General features: G+C 49.5%; 1 protein-coding gene across 8 annotated transcripts in view; it reads right to left on the reverse strand.

Annotated features, from left to right (window-relative positions):
• map2 (microtubule-associated protein 2) overlaps nucleotides 1–17,227 on the reverse strand; it is a 79,533-nt gene that overhangs the window by 14,616 nt on the left and 47,690 nt on the right. For 3 of the 8 annotated variants that reach the window (XM_023837777.2, XM_072700802.1, XM_023837779.2), the window contains exons 3-8: nucleotides 16,635–16,862; nucleotides 8,911–9,015; nucleotides 8,580–8,654; nucleotides 7,162–7,377; nucleotides 4,459–4,713; nucleotides 108–3,221 (exon numbers count right to left, since the gene is read on the reverse strand). In XM_023837777.2, coding sequence (XP_023693545.1) covers nucleotides 108–3,221; nucleotides 4,459–4,713; nucleotides 7,162–7,377; nucleotides 8,580–8,654; nucleotides 8,911–9,015; nucleotides 16,635–16,839 — 3,970 coding nt within the window. In that variant the 5' untranslated portion in view covers nucleotides 16,840–16,862. The remainder of the gene's footprint in view (nucleotides 1–107; nucleotides 3,222–4,458; nucleotides 4,714–7,161; nucleotides 7,378–8,579; nucleotides 8,655–8,910; nucleotides 9,016–16,634; nucleotides 16,863–17,227) is intronic. The other 5 variants (XM_023837780.2, XM_023837783.2, XM_023837781.2 and 2 more) reach the window with 5 other exon arrangements.

Genomic DNA, 17,227 nt, shown 5'->3' on the forward strand with positions numbered 1-17,227 from the left:
TAAATCCTAAACACTCAATTACTGAATTATTATTTTACTGTACTGAAAGTGATTACAATGCAATAACGTAGTAGTAAAATACAGTGAAAAGTACAGTTGCATCTCACCTTGTGAATCCACCCAGGCACTGTCTGTGTCTAAAATAGAGTCATCAATGGTTGTCTCGTCCTTATAGTCATCATAAGACTCAGTTATGCCTTCGCTGTCTGGGACCACCTCCTTCACAGGTACAGCTGGAACCTCCGGGGCCTCGGGTATATCTGACACCTCCTCCAAGCTGGCTGCCTCCATTTCCACTTCAAGTGCCATTTCAACTGACTCCTCCTCCTCCTCCTCTTGGTTGATACGTGGCTGGTCATCCTCGAGTGGGGCGGAGAAGCGGACACTGTGGCCCGGCTCCTCCCCTTTATCAATAGTCTGCACCACCGTGATAAAGTCATCCTCAACAGTGACCACAGACTCAATGATGGCTTGAGGTTCAACTAGCTCCTTAGTCTTAGCATCCTCTGGGACCACCTCTTTCTCCACTGCTTTCTCCTCTTCAGACTGTTGTTCCTCCTTCTCTTCTGCTTCCTTAATGACTTCATCTGGCTCTTCAGCTAGCTCTACATCCACATCCTCCAGTTCTTTCAGTTCTCCTTTATCAGTTGCGATAACTGGAGTAGGCTCTTCTGGTTCTTCAGAAACGTCAGAGGGTTTTGTCACTGGAACCTCTGCTTTGGCTGGGAGGGAAGCAGCTATATCTTCTGCCTGCTTTGGTTTCTCTGGTGCAATAACATCTTTCGTTTCTGCTGTGCTCTCCAAAGAATCCACAGGTGATGGTACCCAGCTTTCTTCCTTTGGAGTAGTTTCTGATTCTGGTTGTGTGGGCTTTTCTTTTTCACACACCTCTACCTTCTCATCTTCTGTGGCACTCTCCATGGAAGATGTGGGTGATGGTTTTATGGGTCTTGCAAGTCTAGCCTTTCCAACACCTGTAAGCTGGTAGACATCCTCTGCATCCACCTCTTCATAGGCCTCTTGGTGTACTAAGTCTGGTTTCTCCTTGACTTTCTCCCGAAGTTCTTGAAGCTCCCGTTCCTCCTCTACACTCAAAGGCCTATTCTCCGTTTCCAGTTTGTGAATTTTCCTTTCATAGTCTGCGATTTGAGCCTCAGTATCCATGGCTAATTTTGTCGCCATGTCAAGTTCAGGTTCTGATTCATCAAGAGTCACTTTCACTGTTGGTGTTGCCAAAGGTTTAGGTGCCTCATCAGGCTGAAGAACCTGGAAGAACCCCTCTGTGGGTACAGGGGATGCTTCTCTTGAGAGTTCCAGCTCTTCTACCTCAGGAATGATTTGGTCTTTAATGTCACCTGTAAGCCCAGTAGTTAGATTTAAATCCTTGGCTTTTTCATCAAATAATTCAGCAGGTTTGATTGAAGGTTCTGCCTTAGCATCTTTTGCTGGAACTCCTTCAGCTGTGACAACTTTCTCTCCATCCAAGTCTTCCTTTTTAAACTCTTTAACATCTCCGTCTTTTGAACTGTCCACAGCTTGCATTAGGGTGTCATTAATTCCACTTACTTCTGATTCAGCTTTCGGTACATGAGCATCTTCACTGACACCTGAATGCCCCATATCCCTCTCTTCTGAAGCCATAGTGGTAAAGATTTGAGGAGGTGAATCCATGGGACTGTGAACATCTGCAGGTGAGGGCATTGGTCCAGAATACTCATTAAAAACACAATAGCCCAGCTCCTCTAACTGGCTTTCGCTTCTTGCTGTCTTCTGACTCTGGTCTACTAAACCTAATTGAGCCAGAGAGTCTCCCATCAGCCCTGGAACATCAGCAGGGACAGACTTTCTTCTCATCATCTCTGGGTCAACACTCTCAGATGTTAGTCTTGACCTGGCTCCTGCCAAATCTAGCATTTCTGGCAGGTCTGGGGCCATCACAGTCCCATTTTTGTAGTAAAACTTCATAGGTCCGGGAGATTCGGGAGACTCCGCCTGCGGGCTCACCTTTGTGATGGGTGTGGCTGCAGGTGGGGATGAGATGGGACTGGTGACAGAGGCAGCGGTTTCCAGAATTAGAGGTGGGAAAACCGGTTGCTTCTCAACAGAAGGGGTTGTAACTGGAAGGTAGTCTGCAGACTCATCAAGACTTCCACTTGTGTAGGACATAATGTCTGTGGCTAAGGGGGAGAAGTTCCTTGGCCGTCCTTGTCCCCCACTTGGATCCATGGATGCAATAGGGATGTTCAAAGAGTAACTCCTCTGCTCCAGTGACAATTTACCTGGTGAAAGCCTGCACTCATCCTTCTTCTCCACAGCAGGAAGAGCCTGTGGCTCCTCTACAATGCTCCTGTAAGCATCCTCTGGAGGCTTAACAAGTGTACTGTAGCTTACTTCATCTAGAGAAGGAGCCACTGGTACCTTCTCAGAAGTCTTCTCGCTAGCATCAATTAGTTCATAGTAGCCTTCTCCATTGCCTCTGACATCATCTTCCTTAAGAGCAGAAGTCTCAAAATAAGCTGACATGCCAGACTTGTCAGTATCGAAGCTCTCTAGATGCAGACCCAAAGCTGCTGAGGGTTCACCAAAGTCTGGATGCTGTATCAGTTCCTCTTTTGCAGGGGTTGCTTTTGCGTGAGTAGATGTATCCTCTCTACTTTCACTAAATGGTGCAATAAGCTGGTCTTTTTCAAAAATACTCTCAGGCTTAACACCTAAATGAGGGTCTGATAGCCATGCTTCATTAACATCCTTGCTCCTACTAAAGGCCTCCATTGCCTGGTCTGACTTATCCTCTAATTTAATCTTCTTTTCTCCAATCATATCCTCCGGCTTATCACTTATTGCCATTTTCTGTATATCCTGATCAGCAGACCTGTCCAAGAGGCTATTAGACTCAAGCACTTCAACCGAAGGCTGCTTCTCAGCAGTGGTCCTGGGTAAAGTTATTTCTTCAGTCCCTTTCATGGGGATCTCTCCAAAGACTTGTTCGTCAGGTTTCTGTGATACCTGGTCCAACTGCAGGAAGGATGGTTCAGTTGTATCTTTAGGGTAACCCTGACCATTTGATGGGACAAGACCTTCTTCATGGGTGTCCGACGGGGTGAACATTAGGTCATGTTGCAGACCTCGAACTTCTGAGTGTTCCATCAATCCTGGGAAGCCAAGGTCCAAAGGGCTGGTCTCCTCACTTTCCATTGGTCTCCCAAATTCCATCTTCAGGGCTGTAAGCAAATCTAAAGTAGTCTTGCTGCTCTGCATCGTGCTTTATTCGCTGTGAATGCAATTCCCACAGCAATCGCCCCAGAACACACACAAACAGAGCACCACACTACTGAACTTCCCATAGACAGAATGCTTGCAGTCGCTGGAGAGGTACAGCCAGGGCAGAGAGAGCATAGAGCAGCCCAGTGCTTCCAGGGACAGTGCCACATCTAACGGCATGCAGAGCCATGGTGGCGGATGGAGGAGAGAAACATTATTGACATGGAATAATCAACCATGCGCAAGTGAGCTAACAATCACCGTGGATGAAGATCATGCTGTTATCATGTATTTATATTTTTGGAAAATGCAGACACACAAAACAATGAAATGATGCTTGTTACGGGCTTCCTGTGTGGTGAAAGGTATCCTCGTGTTCAGCATAAACACCAATGTGCTCAAATTATGGCCTAGATTGTTTAAAAAATTACCACAAATAGTGGACAGCATATTGATGTCATATGGACAGCATATATGATATTCCAAACTAAAATGTGGAGAAAATAAAAAAAATCTGACAGCAATGAGAAGCTTTGGCAATAATCACTAGGAAATAAATCGTAATCGGTACATTTTCTGAATATTAAAAATACACTTTAATTGCAGCAATAGACATCAGAGGTGGCAGAACTGAACGGATGCTTGTTACAAAAAATTAAAAACATGAAATGGCAGCAAGATGAAAAACGCGAAAGCAAATGGTTTGGTCACTGAGAAGCACAGTTTCGGAGACTTTCCACCAGAATACCATCACGCTGGAGATTTGGCATCACATCCATGCACACAGGAAGATGTGTGATTTACAGAATTTATAAATCAGTAGCTTTCACTGCAAATGTACGAAGCACAAAGCAATGGGTTATAACCAAAGGCGGGTCTGGAGACAACGATCAAACAGTCACAACACGGCGCAGCATCTACAGCACGTCGTACTGCCAGGGGCCACCAAAGCCGCAGCCAGAGACATGGAAACGACATGGGAGCGAACCTCACAAAATGCGGAGACAACTGAACTGTGGCTCTCAGCAAATTCATAAGGAGCACTCTGGAGTTGCCATGGAAGCATGTTCACCTTCAAGCCTGTGTTGCCTTGCAGCTTTAGCAAAAAGCACCGTTATTCCCCATTGCCCAAACACTGGCTACGCTGGCTATGGAGAGCTAAGCAGCAAACATGCAGTCTGGGGTGGGGGAACACACCTTCCTGGGGGTACAGTTCCAACCCTCCCTCAACAGCTCTCACGGCGACGGCTCCTGTAGGCACACTAGCTGCCTCGGCCTGCGGACAGGGCAGAGCCTGGGGCTCGCTTACGACCTCTGCCTGCTCTAAGCCCTGAGCCGCAGGCCCCTGCTCAGGCTCTTCCCCACTGCTTAGCTGCTCTTGCTCCTCAAGAGCTGCCGCCGCAAACTCCTCTTCCTCGTCGGCTGCGGTAAGAGCCTCTAGTGTCTCGTCTTCTTTAACATGGGGAAGAAGTGTAAACATCAAGACTACAGACAACACAGACTTGGATCATGTGGACAGGAAATAAACAGATGCTTTAAACTCTTAGCAGTTAGAGGTCTAGCTCAATGTGTACGTTTATCCTTAACAATGAAACTTATATTAAGAAATATAGAAAACAACATTAGCAGCCCTGATACTTGGGGATGACTTGTGTGCCCATCTCTTCAGAGATCTTAAGAGATTTTGCACTAAAGATGTCGTTACTTGAGTATAGGCACTATAGCATTAAAATCGATAAAATCAAGCACACAAGTGCTAAAAATTTCACAGTGTCACTAACAACACCGTGAACCAGGGCAAAGCTTCTACCATTGGAGAGTGGAGTCTGAGGGGTCCATCTTCACCCCTGTTCGTCTAAAAAGGAGAGGGGCAGACGCCATGCCAGTGCGGGTTAGGGTATCTTTTACCAATCGGTAATGATGGTAATGGTTACTGTTATACCACTGTTACCAGTATGCAGTGTTCATACAAGGCATAGTTCAGTTTGCCAGAGATAACACCGAAAGACAGAAGAGGGAATAACTGAGTAGATAAAATGGAAATGTAAATGAATGGCGAGATGAAAGGTAAAGAACTGCAGGAACCCACAGCTTGACCGGAGCCTTGTGACTCTGCATCTAAGGAGGGTAGCTGCTGCTTCCTCGCTTCTAACAGCACCTGACGGACGCCCTTCCAGGGGGACGTGTGCCTTCCTGCTAGGTCAGGGGACGACGTTGTGGCTCTCTCTCTGAACTCTGTCACTGTTGTCTCGAAACCCAAGTTTTCAATGTCCCAATGCAGCATTGAGTTAGTGGTTCAAGTCACCGCGCCGTAAACCTATTCTGCCCCAAAATGCTACGTAATTCTGAGTGGAAAAGCATAATTTGAGTTGATTACCAGTGATTGTTTTACATAGCTGCTCTGCTCTGCTTACAATAAAAGGGTCCAGATACAATTTAGAGGTCACAGCTGAGTCTTCAGCTCACAGATCATTCTACAGACTACAAGCGACTCTTCAGTTCACACCTGAGTCTACAGGTTACAGTTGACTCTGTAGGTTTGCAGGTCATTCCACAGGCTACAGGTGACTCCTCAGGCTACAGGTGACGAACAGGTCACAGATCAATCCATAGGCTACAAGTGACTCACTTAGCTCACAACTGTCTCTGAAAATCAGCATATTTGACTCTCACTTTTTGTGAAAGTGCCTGGGTAAATTTGCTAGATTCTCCCACAGGACTCTTGTGCTGTGGAGCTGCGGGTGAAACAGTGAGAAGGCTGGTGTACATTCGCGGAGGGGATGGCTTGAGTTTGGTCACCACGCTGCCCGAGGCTTTTGCAAGGTCAGATCATGAAGGATCGAGCTGCTTGTTAGCGGAATGCCTGACACGGACAGTCATTCCCTCATTGCAGCGTGTAACAAACAGAGCTGATGTCACCCAGATTTAGGCAGCTTTATACAGGTATAGGTATAGTGAGGAGAGGTGGGCAGGGCTACAGGGGTGGGAGTGGCTATTAAGTGGGCGGGCCTACAGGGATGGGAGTGGCTATTGGGTGGGCAGGCCTACAGGGATGGGAGGGGGTACTGGTTTGGCGGATCTACTGGGGTGGGAGGGGGTGCTGGGTGGGCGGGTCTACGGGGTCGACACCACAAAGGAAAATCTGAAACCAGACATCACAGAGGCAGACTACAGGAACGCAGGAGCCAGACGCCACAAAGCTCATAAAACTCATCGCAAGGTCAACGCAAAACGGCCAGCGTGAGGCAGACGCGTGCGTGCGAGCACGCCGCCCCCGGGTGTCACGCCTATCAGCTGGAGATCACTGCCAGTAAGCACTCCTGAGCAGGATGCACAAGTGCCCATGCAGCAACACGTGGGAGGGTACGCGTATGCATGTGTGCATCGGCTCTCCATGCAGGGGCAAATGTCTGCGAGCAGAACAGCGGGCAGCTGAGTCTGTGTGAAAACCGCCTTGTGCATCTACCAGTGGAGGGAAAGGCTTATAAAATCAGGAGAATGCGACTGAGGTCGAGGGGGCTATAACTGTACGGGTACCTAAGAGGAATGAACTCTAAGTGCAGAGCAGAAATGAACACAAGTAAAAATCAGTCAGGTGATGAGGGTATGCATCTGTGCAGTGGGGGGGGGTAGGGTGCGGGCAGCGCCATCCGCAGACGGCGCCGTCAGGAGAGAGGGAGCACTCGATCAACACCATGACAGCACACGGGACTGGATGCGCGGACAGTCAAACAAAGCGGTGCGCGTGACACAGAGATCGAGGACGGGGAGGACAGGAGCAAGCAGCAGGGGGGCGGGAGAGAGAGTAGGGGGAGGCAGAGGAGACGGACGAGTGGAACAGAAAAGAGCGGGGGGTGGGGCAGGAGGAGGGACAGAGGAGAGGAACCATGCGTGGTTCACCTTCGATCTGCCTAAACGCGGCCACTTGCCCCGAAGGGCGAGAGCCATAGCGTGTCCACTCAGGGCTGAACAAGGGGTGCTCATAGTATTCCTCATCAGAGTGGTAGGGGTCATCGTCGGGCACAGACACCGAGATGGAGGGGGCGAGGAACTTGCACCGCTCCCGAGAATTTTGGAAGCGTTGGAGAGGGCCTGCCTTCTCCTCATCCCCTACATCTACAAACAGACACAAGGGAGAAAACTGCAGGGAAAACCGGACAGAGAGAGACAGGAAAGAAAGACGAGCAGGCGCTCAGGCGGCCGGGTGACCAGACGACCAGAAGACCAGATGACCAGGCACACGGACACCCACACACGGGGACACATGATCACCAGAGAGCCGGCGACTGAAAGGGCCACGCCCAGACTGCTCTGCGTCTCGTTACGACTTTCCGAAGTTGAAACAGCTCTGACGGAACATCAGAAACATCTCAGGTATCATTAAATTTCTAGATCGAGAACGTCGACAGATCTGCGCATGACCTTCATTCTGTCACCTGGTTCTGGTGATTATGTTATCACTGGACACAGACACGAGGTCAGTACGGTCAAGAGAACTTGAGGGAACAACAAAATCGATGTATAAAATAAGGCAAAGTAGGCACTGAGCTACAACAAGAATAACATGGAGAGAAATACCAGGAGACATGCAAAACAGGGGATGGGAAATAAAAACGGCATCATGTGAAAGACAAGAGGGACTACGGAAGTTGACGTGCTGTGGGGGGGTTTGCGAGGATACGGGGGGGAGGGGGGGGGGCACGGGGGGGAGGGGGGGGGGTCAATGACGTCATGCAGGCGCCATAGCCAACACTGAGAGACCTGAGACCTGAATTTGGTCCCTGGACCTGAAGGGCTTTTTTAAAATTTTATTTTGGGGGAGGAGGTGAATTGGGGGTGGGGGGAAGGGCGAGGAGCCCAGCGCTGCGGGATGAGGAAGGAGAACACAACTTTTTCGCAGTCGTGCTGGGTTGAAGAAGAGGAGGAAGTTGATACATTCACAGAGACAGAAAATTAACCCGAGGACAGCTAATGAAGCTCACGACCCAGGGACACCCGAAACCGCCCCGGATGCGCTTGTTCCCATCTCTTCTCCAGAGATCCTCTTTCCCTCTCGAACGGAATGGGTGTTTTTTTAAGAAAGCGGGGGTAGCTGGGAGAGGCGGGTGTGGCCCTGTAGCCACGCTCCGCTGGGCTGAATTAAAGCCCGGATCATGTTAGTCTGTCACTTCGCCTGATTCTGACCTTCCCGCTGCTACAGCTCATCGCGACAGCTTCACATGGTTTCTGTTGTTACCGTCACGCTCACATACACTCTCGCTCTGTCTCCCACTTTTGTTACTGGCTGGATAGACCTAGGCATGCCCTCACACTCCTACCTTGCTCCAGAGGTCCGAACTGCTCTGCGGCCGGCGAGGGCGGAGGAGACGGTGGCAGGTTAGCCGAGTCTTCGACTGAGGGACAGGAAAGTTTAATCTGTTTAATCCTCTGAGCCTCTCTGACAGACAGATAAACATTAATGACGTAGTTTTGAACGACTGAGTCATTCTGGCATGGAAACACGACATAACACACAGAGGAAATAAACTAGGACTGTAGATATGTATTTTCTACGCTTTGTGAATGCTTTGAATAACAACATAGAATTTGTCACTCAGCTTCCTGACCGTAACCATGGTGACTCCCCCTCCCTGGGGCCCCGGGCCCTACCTGAGGGCAGTCTCCTGGCAGACTCCTGACGAGGCTCCTGTTCGCCCTTCAGTACGGCCACAGCCTCGGCCGTCACCTCCTGCACGATGCGTGCCGACACTTGCTCTGCGTGACACAGAAACACACAGAAAGCCAGCTCAGCCTTGGGGGGGGGGCGCTCACCCCTCAGCCATGATGTCACCAGCTGTCCCTGCTGGGATTCTGAGGGCTACTGGAAGCATAGTGTATAAGTAATTCAAAGTAAATAAAAAGTAATTCAAATTCCAAAGAGAACATCCTGCTGCAGTACGATGAATATCCTAGTGCCAATAGGTTACCTTTGCTGTGTAAGGAACAGGAATACTTTTATTAATAATATGTATATTAATAATATTAATAATTAATAATACTTTTATTAATAACATGAATCATTAACAATACTTTTATGAATAATATTAATCATTAATAATACGTTTATTATTTTAATCATAAGAAGGCCAGACACTAGTGTTGTAGTCAAGACCGCCTAAACCGAGACCAAGACATTGCCGAGACTTGAGGGTACCAAGACCAAGACCAAGACACACTAAGGCGAGAGCAAGACCAAGACTGGTCGAGACCAAGACCAAGACCAAGACCGAAAACAGACTAGGGCTAGAATGGACATCACATTACTCAGATCAACTATAGAGAAAAAAGGCATTGCTGTAAAGTGTCATTACTCGTTAAATCAAATTCATGTTATCTTTTCAATTATATTGTCCATATGTCCATATGTCTCTCATTTAAAATCTCCAAGATTTGTCATAGTTACGAGGCCTGATGGAAAATAATATTCTCAGCAATCCTCTCCTATAACCATTTTATCAGACCTCGTCAAGGGAAAGAGATGGGATGTACCAGAAAGATGTTCATATTAAGTCTCTTATACCAGGGAGAGAGGCCTCGGGTAAGCTATGAATACAGCTATGTAATGATCCTCTGCTTTGAATTGAAGAGAATGCTATTAGTGCTGGGCGATAAAACGATCTCGATTTTTTTATCGAATAAATAAATATAAAAATAAGGACGATCACGTTGATACACACAGACTATAAAACTCGATCAACCAAATTTTCTCCGTTTTAGAGAATGCGCTGAGACAGACAACTCGATGGCCTATCGAGCAGAGGTTTACTGAACGCCAGCACAACAGCCAATCACCGACGACGTTGTAATTTTGCCCATCCTCCCTTAAAGAAGCAATGGGTGCGTTCGACTTGGGCTTAGCTCTGTCTGCAGCTGACGCAACATGGAGCGCGATCTGCCGGCGGCTGCAGGGGTGGAGTATAAACTGACTGCAGCCAAGTCGGACTACTTCTACTCCTCGTAGTCTGTGAGACCTGACTGCAATGGCAGCACTGCCAGGAGGGTGTAGATACATCTATACAAATATCACCTGCATGCCTTCTTCACAGATTGGACGATTAAACAAATAAAGCAGCACAACATTATAGTAACTAACAATAAATAAACCACTAACTTACTTGTACTGTTAGAGCATTTATGTAATTTATTTAAATGTTATTTTACCAGGTAAATGAACTGAAACCAATTCTCACTGCTTTATGTGCTTTTCGGGAGAAATAGCAGATAAAGCAATGGAACTTCCTGGGATACAAACGTCATGCGTGTGACTAAAATCTTCAGCCAATAAGAGCAATGTTGCGTCGTCATGGAGGCGGTTCCAGTTTGTGCTGCACGGTCTGTCTCAAGTCGTCTTGCTCTCGCGAGGATTTTGTACCATGTGACATGGTGACGCATGGTGACATTTTGGAACATTTCTTTGCCGACTTCGATATCATGCGATGTGTATGAAGTGTGTGGACTGTGCACTGGCAGTGTCCATTGAGAAAAAAAAGTAGATGCATCTGACTGGTTGCATTTGAATTGAGGCGCGTAATGAATAATGATACTGTTCAGTGAGGATGTGCTGTTTTCTCTTTTTTTCCCCATCCCATCGAGACCGCTATGTCCGAGACCAAGACAAGACAGAGACCAAATAGGGTCGAGAGCAAGACAAGATCGAGACCAAATAGAGTCGAGACCAAGACAAGACCGAGACCACAAAAAATTGGTCTCAAGACCGGTCTCGAGACCAAGACCGGTCTCGAGAACTACAGCACTACCAGACACACACAGCAGACTGACATAAATGCTGCCAGCATCAGTCTATAACCGCACCATGCTTCAGTTCAGGGCCTCTGTTCTCTTTATTAAAGAGGACATTTCAGCAAACAGGCCCCAGACACCGAGACAGGCACTTAAATGTAATTTTAGAGAGAATAGCACATGTATTATAAATCGGAGGCAGATTTAGCGATGTCAGGTTTGAATTCGATTTTGTAATATTCCCTCCCCTGCGTGGAGAAGGACGTTCATTTCGGAGGAGGTGAAGCGGAGGTTAAAAGCCTTTCACTGTCTGAGTTGTGCTGTAATTAACTCAGCCATTATGCCCATCTACATAAACTGTAACAGCACCTTGCATTCATCTGAGACTTTAACGGGTAAAACATCGCGATTAACAGTCTGGGGGCCCCCGCTGCTCGGTCGCTGATTATTTGGAAGCGGGCAGAGGCAGCGTGGCCCCCAGAGCTGGGATTCTACTCATCTCCGCAGCTCCACGCAGGGTGCAAAGCAGCCGCCACAAACACTGCTAACATACCGCTGATGCTCCTGCCTCCAGCGACACGACGATGCTTCCAGGGCCTTTTCAGAAGAGGCTTCCCAGGATCATTTTAAATGATAAACAAACAAAACCCAGGATTTAAAAAAGAAAATAAAGTCAATTCTGTTTTCCTGTCTCCCTGCTGCAGCGACTGACGCCCATCTCCCGCGGGGGGGAAACAGGTCGGAACAAAATACATCGGCGATGGCTGGAACATTGGCAGCATCGTGTCTGAGGGGATCTCCATGGCAACGGCAGCTCCAGGAGGCTAGGCTAGAGGAAGCGGCCCCGACACACCCTGTTACCGGGGAGACGGCAGAAAGGCATGCGGGAACCATTCCGATTAACACTGAAAACCCACTGACCCTACAGCCCACAGAGGCAGAGGATGCACTTAAGAAACGGCGGTGAGATTCTTTCGCATCATACTCAATATAAGTGTCTCGCAGTCTTTATAGCTTCACGACTTCTGTGATTTTCCATGTCAGCAGGTGCTTTTCACTGAAAGCCTTCATGCCATCACAACCACAGAGGCCAGATGCTCCATTAAGGCATTTTAACCATCTCTTAAGCCATTTATGCTACCCCTTATGTTAAAGGAGGGTTTGGAAAATTCATCTTGCCCGTTGTCCTCAAACGCTCCCTCAAATCCCCACAACCTTCCACGACCCCGGCGCCCACTGGAGCCCCCCCGAATCGCCCGGAGCCTCGCTCACCCTCCCGGGTCGCTGCAGACTGCCTTTCCCTCCACGTCTGGATCTACTCAGCCAGCCATGACTGGTCGTCACATCACCGGGAGCTTTGGGCCCGGTGCGGCTCTGAGTACTGGCCTTTGTCATCCACAGGGAGGCGGGCCGTAAGGCCCCTCCCAACCCCCCCCCCTCAGTCTACCGCGAATGTGCCTCGCCTGCAAATGAGCCCCCGTCAGACTCCGTCGGCAGCCAGGGCGCATAATCGAGCCTATCAGGAGGGCTGGCCGGCCACCCAATGAGACAGCACTTTCCCTCAGATACCCCTCGGCAGACATGGGGACAGACATTACTCTCACAGGTGACAGACATGGGACAGACATTACTCTCACAGGTGACAGACATGGGACAGACATTACTCACAGGGGACAGACATGGGAAAGACATTACTCTCACAGGGGACAGACATGGGACAGACATTACTCACAGGGGACAGACATGGGACAGACATTACTCACAGGGGACAGACATGGGACAGATATTACTCTCACAGGGGACAGAAATGGGGATGGGCCAGAGGTTCATGCACACGCACATATAACTCCATACGTGTCCACACCACACACACGCACCTGACACACAGGCAATAATACAATGGAAACACAGAAACACAGGCTGATGCTACCCAACACAGAGACTCCTAAGGGCCAAGGGCCCCCACGACAAATGCCAAGTGCCCCTGTCCCATCTCTCACGCAGACTGTGCGAACCCCCCCCCTACCTCCACCGCTTCCTTTGTTCCTCGATTTCCCTCCGCGTGAAATGCCGATCCGTGCAGATCCGGACTGGAATGCCGCGCCCACACGGTGCCACGCTCAGCTAGAGCCCGGCTCCTCGGCACGGGACCGCCACGCCCACGCCGCACACACTCAGACACGCGCGCGAGCAAGCGAGCGCCGGGCAGAGCCAGCCCACCGGCACCCCGTGCCAGGACCCCTCTGCGTGCAAGCAAATCTGTTGCCCCGGGCAACAAGGACTTGTCCTCAGCTCGGCGAGATCACAGAGCGCCCCCAGCTGGCCCACGAGTCACGCTGCCCGGTCCCGCTGTGGCACACGGGCACAGTCAACATCCCACGGCAGCAGCTCTGCATCACCACCAGCTACCCGGACATCCATCCATTTTCTATATTTAGGCTGACAGCCGTCAGCCAATCATGCGTCTTTGATCTTCAGAAGAGAACCAGAGCACCTAGAGAAAATCGATGATAAACACGGGCAGCGTATGAGGACACGTACTCCACACCGGCAGCAAACCCACAGATCCTACCTTGGGATGACATTCTGTCCTTGACGGCTAAAGCCTATAGCCAAGCGTGGGGGGTGGGGGGCAGCAGGTGAATATGACAAACCTCTAAGCCCCCATATCCATTGGCTGGGCTCAGGATCCTTACAGAGGGCAGGCATCGTTTTAATTACCAGGTTGGGGGGTGGAAATTGTCGCCAAAACCAGTATCTGCCAACAGCGCACGCAAGTAAGGCAGGAGACATCTGGAGCAGGCTGACAATGGGGAGATCATTAAATAAAGGGGAAGCGGAGCACAGCCACGCAGTACCCAAGCCTGGGGGGGGGGGGGGGGGGGCGCTCAGACACGCCCTCCATTTAAGCGGGGGTGGCTGTGATCTAGCTGCGACATGAAGCCCTTAGCCAGCCTGTGTTTCCCAGCATCTGCATGTGATCCGCGGGGCTATTTAACACGACGGGTTCCTTCATGGTGATCTCTGTGTCCGATCCCTGCCATGGCCTGTGGGCCGAGCGATGTTGCCATGGTTACGAGAAAGCAGCATAGATAGCACTGGTTCTGGGAAGCTACTGATGCAACGAGCCGGACTAGTGGCAAACTGCATGTGCGCAACGGCGACATCGCCGGCAGCTACAGGGTGGACGACACACACGGCATGCAGTGCATAGCTCTCACTGCCTCATTCCATGGTGCCAATCCATACCAGCATTTTCTGGCAGCTACAGGCGACAAAAGACGGTGTTTCTCAATACGCGCTTGACTGTACTTGTGTTCTCGTGGACCCGTTTTACGTTATCCTCCATTGCCAAAGACCAGTTCCGATGCTGAGAAGAAAAATACAGAGGACAGTAAAAATCCCCGGATGTTGCTCTTGTTCCGCCCTAAATATCAGGGATGCATCAGTTGCATCCTCACCGAACGAGATCAATCCCACGAGTCATTGCACCCCAAGTTCTTTAGCTAGAAAGACCGCTCTGACAAAGGCCACAGGTACGGTCTTTGTGCTCTTGGTATCGAGAAACGCCCCTGCAATAGCTCAGCCATAGGTCTACTTTGATATCTGTGAGTGCCTTTATCTTCTTTCGTGCTGTTGGATGTCATATGTTACTGTCTCTACAGTTTGAATAAAAATTCCTCAGTACTGATGTACAAAAGGCAAAAAAGAATCGTGATCATATAAAATCATGCCTACAGGAACACGTGTTGGCACTGGAATTCAGGATGACATATGTGCAGCGTGACATGTGGCAAAGCGGGCCGGTGGGGACCAAGGAGACAAGCTCCCAGGAGCAGCCGGGAACCAGGCAAGCCAAGAATGAGGAATACGAAAGGGACTGAGCACACCGGGCTGTGTAGGAGCCGCTGCCATGGCAACACACTGACGGGAAGCTGCTGCTGTATGGCCGGGGGAGGGGGAGCACTGGGCCTTAATTACCACGGCAACCATGGTGCCAAGATGGGGTCAAGCCCCACCCCTCCCCCACACAGGCCATCTCAGGACTTGCAGAGCAGCACACAGACCCACATATGTAAACAAAGGGGGCGGGGAAGGGGGGGCCGAGGCTGGTCACAGAGCCTTCTGATGATCCACAGCCATCAGCACGCCAATCTCCTGCAGGGTCATCGTCGCATGCCAACCATGAACAAGGGCTGTCACCTTCGGGCTATCAGCGTGTGGCCGTTACGCCAGCCAGCATTGTTGGCATTACCACCAATTATTAATTAATTCTCATCTAAACCAATCCCGTCAAATCCCGTAAAAAATCTCACAATATAAAGACTTCGTCAGGTTCAATCCTTCGAAAGATCTCATCATCTACATTTATGAAACTCTGATTGCGTTACATTAATAACTGGAATAACTGGTTCCTGACTGAATCCCCGCCAAAACAAACAGCCAAATGAATAGTAACTCAGATATATTTAGAGAGCAATTAAATTTCGGCTGTCTTCCACACATCAGAAAACACTTTGTTACTGGACTGAATTTCACTTTTATTTTATGTCTTTGCTTCAAAGGGCACGTATGCAAAGCTGGGGAAAGGAACTGCTTTCTGACGAGGGATGATAATCAGGAGAATTCCTCCCACATCTGCCTCGTTCCGTCCCATTCCCAGTAAACATGGCTGGACCCCTGAAGTGCCTTTACTACACCCAGGGAGCACATGCTGAATTCCTTTTTATTCCCTTTCCTCTCCATCCCTTCCCAGTCCCTGTAAACTCCAAAAATAGGAAAAGCGCACTGCCAAAGCAAGTAAAAAAAATTTTTACTACGCACAGGTCACATCAGAATGTTCCTCCTGCTTCTTCGTCATACACTGATATGTCAGAAAAGTGTCTTCACAGATGCAGCACTGCAGTGCCTTCTATTAGCATGCGCACTGCTTTAATGGCCACAGGGGGGCAGCAGTGTGCCAAGTGCAGCTGGGACGATCTCCAGAAAAGGGGAATCCAGTGCTGCTAGTGCATTGTTCTAATGGACAACACAGAGGGACACAGATACACAGCCATCGGGAGACCTGTGATACTAACGGGGTTATAAAACCCAGGGACTACAGACGAAAACTAGCGTTCTGGCTAACTCTGGCATATTTACAGTAATGTCGTTAATAGATACCTTTATCACCATTGTAATTAAAATAGTGAATTTCCTTGGCACTTCCTCCACAGCAGCATAATACATGCATTGTGGCTGTCAAATAAACCAACGTCACCTTTAAGAGAGTTCAAGGGCTGGGTGTCAAACTGCGAATAACCGAAAAGGGCAACTAAATCTGAGCTGATTAGCACAGCTGGATAAAACCATGGGGATCCTTTTTGGGGGAGTTTTTGGGGGCCGCTTAGGAGGGTCCCTCCTACTGACACACGGGCTGTGCGACATGACCAATATGAAACCCACTGCACTACTGGAGTCTACCAGAGAGGGCGGGCTACATTTCTCGGGCTCCTCCTCAGATACAACACAGCTGTTATGCGTGGTCACCAATGAGTGCACAAGTCCACAGAGCACACAGGGTGGCCTTGGCCTTCTGTGCATGTTGTCCTTACCCGCGGTCACCATATGTCCGCCGGACAGGTCGCCGTTGAAGCCATTCTCCCTGGCGCTGGTGTAAGGGGCGGCGGCTGCACCAGGCTGGAATGACCTGTAGGAAGAGTAATCGTTCTCGTCGTGGCCGGCAGCTAATCCCTGTTCCGGGGTCCCTGGGGGCCCCCACTGTGGGCTGCTGTCTTTGGGCTGCCGACTGTCTGCCATGGAGACAAGAAGGGCTGTCCTTCCTGTAGAGACAGACAGTAGAGGAAGAGCGGGTCACAATATAGATGAAGCTCAATGCAGTCCAGTCTTCGGTGGACACTGAGAGATGCTCAACACAACCCATTGGTGGACATTGGTGGACATTGAGAGGAGCTCAACACTTCCCAGTCATTGGTTGGACATTGTGAGGAGCTCAACAATTCCCAGTCATTGGTTGGAGATTGAGAGGAGCTCAACACTTCCCAGTCATTGGTTGGACATTGAGAGGAGCTCAACATAGCCCAGTTATCAGTGGACACTAAAAGGAGCTCAACGCATCTCAGTTATCAAAGGAGAAAACTGCAAGAAACCCGATTCTACACGATGAACAGACCCACAGGACATGGTG

The sequence above is a fragment of the Paramormyrops kingsleyae genome, chromosome 16 (assembly GCF_048594095.1).
Source record: "Paramormyrops kingsleyae isolate MSU_618 chromosome 16, PKINGS_0.4, whole genome shotgun sequence".
NCBI classification, from domain to species: domain Eukaryota; kingdom Metazoa; phylum Chordata; class Actinopteri; order Osteoglossiformes; family Mormyridae; genus Paramormyrops; species Paramormyrops kingsleyae.